Source organism: Tasmannia lanceolata, unplaced genomic scaffold (assembly GCF_043159265.1).
Source record: "Tasmannia lanceolata isolate RefF3 unplaced genomic scaffold, GAP_Taslan_0.1 ptg000007l, whole genome shotgun sequence".
Taxonomy (NCBI): Eukaryota; Viridiplantae; Streptophyta; class Magnoliopsida; order Canellales; family Winteraceae; genus Tasmannia; species Tasmannia lanceolata.
The window spans coordinates 25,922,940-25,930,914 of NW_027518684.1; the positions used below are offsets into that span (position 1 = coordinate 25,922,940).

The 7,975-nt window shown below is 40.0% G+C and overlaps 1 protein-coding gene across 1 annotated transcript; it reads left to right on the plus strand.

Moving 5' to 3' along the window:
* The first annotated feature begins 754 nt into the window (after positions 1-754).
* Positions 755-2,391, plus strand: LOC143880702 (vacuolar protein sorting-associated protein 60.1-like). The gene is made up of 6 exons (XM_077383675.1): positions 755-786; positions 1,010-1,103; positions 1,193-1,264; positions 1,411-1,522; positions 1,689-1,846; positions 2,182-2,391. The coding sequence occupies exons 1-6, from the start codon at positions 755-757 to the stop codon at positions 2,233-2,235; spliced, it is 522 nt and encodes a 173-aa protein (XP_077239790.1). The 3' UTR covers positions 2,236-2,391.
* The last annotated feature ends 5,584 nt before the right edge of the window (positions 2,392-7,975 follow it).

The following is a 7,975-nucleotide window of genomic DNA, read 5'->3' on the forward strand; positions in this document are numbered from 1 at the left end:
CGGGGCTTGAAGTGGCCAAGGGACTTCTTGTGAGTAATGATCCGATGACTCTAGTTGATGGCAAACCAATGGGAGATGGATTCTCTCTGGTTAGTATCAGGGTTGCAATGGTGGGTACTGAACCTCTAATAAGACCATCAGGACGACGCAAAACTATTAGAGACGCCGCAGGAGGACATGTGCCATGGGTTTCTTCCTTTGTAAGTATATGATACTTTTATTTATTAATAAATTTATTTCGACTTTGTTGAATCTGTCACTTATTCTAATTTTTTTTTTTGCAGGTCAAACGAATAGGAAGCACTTAAGCCAGTTTCTTGTGTCTTTTCTATTTCTGTTCTTTAGTACATGCATGGATTTTGGTAACTTTTTGTATGGGGTTTTGATGTACTTAACCAAACACGAAGCACTTCAGTCCCTTTGTCTTATTCCATTTCTATGGTTGATGTATGAACCTTTATATTTCATTTCTAAGTTTGAAGTAGTGCATCATTACAGTCAATCTACACATGTAATGAATTTTGCCACATTATGTTATTTTTATGTAAGGTATTTTGATGTACAATTCGTACAAATTTAAGCCATTTAATGTCTCTGTGTTGTCTATTCCAAATGGGAACTTTATAAGGTATAGAGATGATGGTTGTTGGGATGTCTTGGAGAGGGGGACGATGGTGGATTGTTGTTGAAGGAGGTGATGTTGAGATGGAGGAGAGGAGGCTGATGGTGGATTGTTGAAGGAGGTGATGTTCAGATGGAGGAGAGGAGATTGTGGGTGATGGAAAGGTTGGTTGTTTTCCCTCTTCTTCTTCTCAGATTATCTGTTCTTCTTTTATCTCCATTTCCCCCCTCACTTCTTTATTGTTCTTTTTTTATTTTTTCTCTGTTTGGATATTTTTTCCTCAAGGATCTAAAATGGCGTCATTGTCCTCCACCAGTCATTCATATTACTAATTGTTCTCTGGCTGATAGATTTTTGGCCACATTCACTTGAAATGATCTACTGCAGGTATGAAGGACAACGTGATATGCTTTATAATCAAACATTTAACCTTGATCAGGTTTCTTTTGCAGCCGAGGGTATTAAAGATGCTCAACAGACAGTAAGTGTAATAGTTTCTCGGCAAAGTTGAAAAATATCTTCGATGCTTTTGTAAAGTTCTTTTACTTAATTTCTCTACCGTCTTTTCAGATGTCAGCGTCGAAATTTGCAAATAAGGAGTTAAAAGGGATGATGAAGACTGTTAAGATTCAAGACATGGGTGTATGATCCCGAAACACTTTTCTCCTGGTTCATCTTTGTTTTCGATCTAAGCTTCTCATTTAATTTATGAATTTATGATAAGTTGATAGCACGTTGCTCATCACAGTGTTCTGAGTAATGGTTCCTTTGATTCCTGCTATGTGTAGAACATGCAAGACGAGATGATGGATCTGATGGACGTGAGTAACGAAATTCAAGAATCACTTGGTAGAAGCTACAGTGTACCCGATGAATTTGATGAAGACGACCTTATGGGCGGTAATCTAACAACATATTCTCGTTTGGGAGTTATTTTCATATGTAACTTGCATCAGAACTAGTTTCATTTATGGGTTTATGATGGTCATGGTCAGGGGCTCTTGGATTCTGTACATTTTGATTCACTCTCTTTGTTTCGCTTTCTCTTTTGATAACGTGATTTCAGAGCTTGATGCCTTGGAAGCTGACATGGGAACGGAGACTGAGCATGATGGCATGCCCTCATATCTTCAACCTGATCTGGAGGCTGAACTCAATTTGCCTTCAGCACCTTCAGCACCTTCAGGCAATGTAGCAATGCCACCTGGCAGATATAACGCAGAGGTAGCATGCATCATCTGCATTACCTCTGTTAAATTGCTAAAAATTCACACAGGCGACTCTGATTTGTTTAAAAAATAGAGTTACAAAACAAACAGGTTCTAAATGCAATTATTGAGCCCAATTATCGGTTTTGGACGGAATCAATTCTCAAAATCCAAAACTAACAGGGCCTTAAAGGGCTGCAAATCATCAAAATGAGGGTTGCAGTTATTGGGTTCATTTCAGCATTTGAATAACTCGTGCATTATGATGACACACAAGGGTTTTTACTATAAAATGAAATTGTTTGTTTTCTTTTTTCCTCTGTACTTTCATGTAATTTTCTTGTGTAACAGGCTGAAGATGAACTGGGTTTACCTGCCGTGCCTCAAGCATCAATTCGTGGTTAAGAGAGAGGGGATGTATTGTATGTAAAATTCTTGGTTTATATTGGTCTCTAATATCGAAGAAACCAATTTATTGGAAATATGGTTCGTAATTTCTCATTAGAATGGAGCCTCATTTGAGTGTGCTTGGTAATCAACAAGAATGAATGAAGGCGAAAAGTCCAGCGATGTAAACACATTTTTTTTAAAATGTTGATGTGAACATTGATCGATTGAAATAGTATAGTTTTTGGTTTTTATAAATGTAATGTGTATATAACAGGTTCTAATTGTAAAACAGGTTATGTATCAAACAAATTTGTTATTCCCGTGTTTTGGGATCTGCTGAAAATTAAATTTTTTTAAAAAAAACTGTAACTTTTAGCGGCGGTCATGACCGCTGCTATATGATGCAAAACCCAGTCCACTTTTAGATATTTAGTAGCGGTTGTAATCGCTGCTACTGGAACGGCTAGTGTATATAACAACTTTAGCAGCGGTTAGGACCGCTGCTATATGATGCAAAACCCAGTCCACTTTTAGATATTTAGTAGCGGTTGTAATCACGGCTAATTAGACCGCTAGTGCAAGTAACAAATGTAGCAGCGGTTAAGACCACTGCTATATTGGCGAACCTAGACTCCTCAGAGTCGAACTCAGTAGCGATTATAACCGCTGCTAAATAGTTTCATACACAAGCGGTCTATGTAGCAGCGGTGGTAACCGCTGCCATAACATATAGGGACGCGAGATTTAGTAGCGGTTAAATAACCGTTGCTAAAGGTAATGGTAGCGGTCGAGCCTGCTTTGAGCAGCGGTCTTGCCCGCTGCTAAAAACCATTTTTGTTGTAGTGATCACGGCAATAAAACTTCACAAGCAAGCCTCAATATGGTGGGAAAGACTAATGCTTTATCGAGAAAAGACGGAAAAATAAAAAATTAGATCATGAGAAAAAATGAGGAAAGAGCTTCGTAAGAAGTATCTACCAGAAATTATGTAAAAGATGGTTTTGTGGACATGAACCAATTCCAACGAGGGACTTGTTTCACAGATGAATACACTGAAGAGTTTAACAATATGATGGTACCATGTGGAGTGACCGACCCCGAAGAACGAACTATTGGTCAATATCAGGAAGGTTGAGGCATGATATCAAAGAAAATGTACAACTCCAACCTTAGTCCTTCAACGATGTTCATCTTTTGGGTAGTAAAGTGGAACAACAACATCGGCTACGAAGAGATCAAGGGCCAACGACTTCTTTTAGAACTTGGAATCTAGGTCATGAGTCTACTCCTAACCAGGGGAGTATGTCTCATTTCCATCCCTCTAATAATGTCTCTCGACCGCCCAAACATGTTGCGGCTCTGGCATATAAACAGCCTAAATCTTCATTGCCTTTATGTTTCAAATGTCAAGGATATGGTCATATCGCATTAGAGCGCCCTAATCTCAAAGTTGTCACTTTTGTGAATGGTGAAGTGCAAGAGTTTGATGATGAAGAACCGACAACCGAGCCCCATGAAGATGAAGTGGAGGTCACCCATAGCGATCAAGGCGAGATCCTTGTGGTCCGAAGAGATATGAACATGGACCGCTCTAAAGAAGACAATGATTGGCTTCGCCATAGTATTTTTCATACTTGTGATACTTCTCATGGCAAGGTTTGCAAGGTTATTATCTACCCGGGTAGCTGAAACAACATTGTCGCAACAATGATGGGGGAGAAATTGAACCTCAAGACCCAACCTCATCCTCATCCTTACACTCTCTCTTGGATTAATTGTGGAAACAAGGTAATGCTCTCTAAGCATTGCATTGTTCCTTTCTCCATTGGCAATAAGTATAAAGATGAAATTTCGTGTGAAATACTTACCTATGGATGCATGTCATTTACTTTTGGGGTGGAGTTCAACCGCAAAGGCATCAATGATGGTTTCAAGAACAACTATTCTTTTGTTAAGGATGCAATTAAGGTAACTATGGCTCTCTCTAGATTGGAAAGAGGACTCAAATTCGACAAGGGGAAGAGTTGTATCTTTCTTTCCAAGACCGAATTTGATAAAAAGAGACCAAGGCTAATGATATACCCTGTGCTCTACTTGTTATTGAAGCTAATGGGGAGTTCGAGGAATTTCAATGGCAATTTAATGAATTCATCACCGAAGGAATGTGACCCAATGGAGATTGAATACTTAAGTGGGTGGAAACATCTTACAACGATTTCTTCATCCATTTACATTGATCCATTTTATTCGATCCGACATTAAATCCTGTTGAGAAATTCCGCCGGGCAAATCCGATCCATTCATGCACAAATTAAACAGAACATAAAATAAACAAACAAGCCACAAGATGAACACTAAGATTTATGTGGTTTGTCCAAGCCTACATCCATGGGCAAGAAACACGATCTTCCACTATGGGAAAAACAATATACAAGGATTACAATGGATTTCACGCAAAACCTGCAACCCTTTCCTTGCTTCTCATCTCAAGACCGTACAAGATAGTAAACCGAGAGAAACCCATAAGAGAAAATCTCAAGAGAAAATCCCAAGAAGAAAACCCACAAGAAGAACCCAAGAACAAACTCTCTTTCTCTCTCTTAGCACTCTTCTCACTTTCTATTTTTCTCCCTCCCATTCTCTCTCTCTCTCTCTCTCCCTCTCCCATGTTTCCACAGCCACAAGAGTGCAACCAAGATGCCGTTTTATAGGTTTGACAGAACCCCCAAAAATACAATTTCTATTTCCCTTTTTCCTTCTCACCCAAGAAACCCACGTGGGTGGGAAATAAGGCAACTTTCCCAACAATCTCCGCTTGCCTTATTTCCCATCCACCCGAAGATTTTCCATTCATATCACACCGATCTGATATTACCACAGACCACCGTTGGCCTATGGAAGTACCACCAACAAGACTAATGCACATGTGTAGCTGCCATACAATTGACTCACCTAGTCAACCTTGTAGAGGGATCTTGATCCATCGTCCCCAACGCAGATATTGTCATCTTCTCACCATCATCCGCAACCTAGAAACCTTTCTCTATACCAACTGCGAAAGAGACCCTACTTGTGCGTACACCATTACCCCGTTTCCAACTAGCCATCGAGATCTTAGGAATACTAGTCACCGTGTCCTCGGGTCCTCGGCTAGATGATATAATTCGCCACACTTGTCTCCTTTCATCACAACCATACAACCGCTTGCGATTTTCATGGCTCCACCTACAACCGAATATCCACAACCCCTAGTGTCCAACCGACCAAGTGATACTAGATTCTTCCATATCTTTGGGACATAAGCTAAACAACCCAAAGTACGAACCACTCTATCAAACATCTTGATCTTCGCCATCCCAACTTCCGTGACTTCACAAGTAGACCCATCACCCAAGAACACTACACCCGCCCTTGTCTCCTGGAACGTATCAAATTTTTTCCTCTTGGAGCATACATGAACATAGGACCCTTAATCTAAAATCTACTCATCATGAGGAGAAATGTGATTACCTGTGGAGACTGTGAAAACATCTTCAACCACTTCGCTCTGTTCATCCATTATTGCAACCACAGCATTCGTAGCACCATTGTCCGCTTGGTCAGCTAGCTTCAGACAATCCCACTTGATGTTTTCATACTTCTGCCAACCTTAGATCTTGACTTGCCTTTTTCCTTATCCCTTATCAGACGACCTTACTCTTTGTATCTCACCATGAACAACCAACCCATACTCTTCACTTCCACCAAGAACGGGTTTCTTCCACATCTCATTCGATAAGAGCGTGGCCTTGACTTCCTCCAACCTTTTCGTACCCTTCCCATACAATAAAGTCATCACTAAGTTATCATACGAATCAGGAAGCGAAGTAAGAAGCGAAAGGGCCTTGCCTTCTTTCTTCAACCTTTATTCAGCCTTCTGGAGCTGATCCACAAGCCCGTTGAAGACTGTGATGTGTTCTAGAAGATTTCTGCCTTCTTGCATCTTTAGCCTGTTACAATTGTAGCGTGAGATACAACTGGTTGGCCAAGCTTTTTGACATTTAAGGCTTTTCAAACTTCACCCATAATTTTGGTCCCTCTTCTTTTTCCAACGTTATCTGCTAGACATAGCCGAATCATCCTGACTGCATTCGATTCAATGACTTTGAATTCGGCATCCGTCATCTTTTCTGGCTTCCCATCCTTTCCCTGCAATGCCTTAGCCAATCCTTGTTGAACTAGGATGTCCTTTGCCCTCATCTTCCATAGGGTTAAACTGCCCTTTCCATCAAACTTGTCGATGTTGAATTGGGTAGAACTTGATTTTGCCACCATCTTGGATTACTCCGCATTTCTCAATGTAGTGCTCCACCTCGAACGAGAACCTTTCTTGGACAATCTTTCCACTCCTAAAAATTGCTCTACCCGCAATCCACCCTCAACACCCATGATCACCCCACTAGGCCTCGACGATCACCCCAACCACAACTCTAGTACCACTCGTTGAGAAAATCCACCGGGAAAATATGATCCGATCATGGTCAAATTAAATGAAAAGTAAAATAAACAAACAAGCCACAAGATGAAAACTAAGATTTACGTTGTTCGGCCAAGCCTACGTCCATGGGAAAGAAACACGATCTTCCACTATGAGAAAAATAATATACAAGGATTACAATGGATTTAACCCAAAACCTGCAACCCTTTCCTTGCTTCTCAACCTAAGACTGTACAAGAGAGTAACCTGACAAAATCCCAAGTGAAAACCCCAAGACGAAACCCCTAAAAGAAAACCCGCAAGAGGAACCCAAGAAGAAAATGAACCCAACAACAAACTCCCTTTCTCTCTCTTCTCACTTTCTCTTCCTCTCTCTCCCGTTCTCTCTCTCACGTTTCCACACCCACAAGAGTGCAACCAAGATGCCTTTTTATAGGATGCCTTTTTATAGGTTTTTACAAAAGTTACAAAAAGACACTTTCTATTTTAGTTTTGCCTTCCCACCCAAGCAACCCAGGTGGGTGGGAAATAGGCAACTTTCCCGACAAAGCCTATAGCAGATATTCATGAATTCTAGCATGTTCAAGATGGAGACAAATTCTATTTTCGTCTTGGTAATTATGCAGTAGGATTTGAAACACAATAGTTTAAGATGATTAACATTCCTCAACAATTCAAAACTCGAGGAAGGGTTTCCTTGAATCAAGGAAGTTTGTCAAACTTCAAAATTGTGGAGATGGTCATTTTTGAGTGCTTAGTAAAATTAGGCTTGATGCATTCAAGATTAAATTACTCGGTGATTACAGCATTTCAGATACATTCAATGTTTCTGATCTTATTCCATATCATGAAAGTGATTCGGTGAACTCAGGGAGGACATGACGTTCAACCGGAGGAGATTGATGCAGATGCATTCCCGCTACAATGTTGTTGCTCGATTTTGAAGCTGGTTTTTGGACTCTTAGATTGAAGAATATAAAAAAGGATAACTAGGAAGTTGTAGCCCATTTTGATATGTTTCCAACGAGAATTTAAAATCTTAATTTGGCATGTGGCTAGTGAGATATGACTGTTTTAGTTGACTGTGTCTATTAGTTCCTAGGCTAGTTAATGTGTTTGTGAGCTACTAAGCTATTTATGACTTTGTAATTCCCTAAACTAGTTAGTGGGCTAGATTGAACATTTTTGTCTTCTACTCCTTTGTTTAATGTGTAGAAAACATTTGTAATGAGAGTTTTGTTGAAGAAGAAAAGTTTCTAAGTATTTTGGCAAGAATTC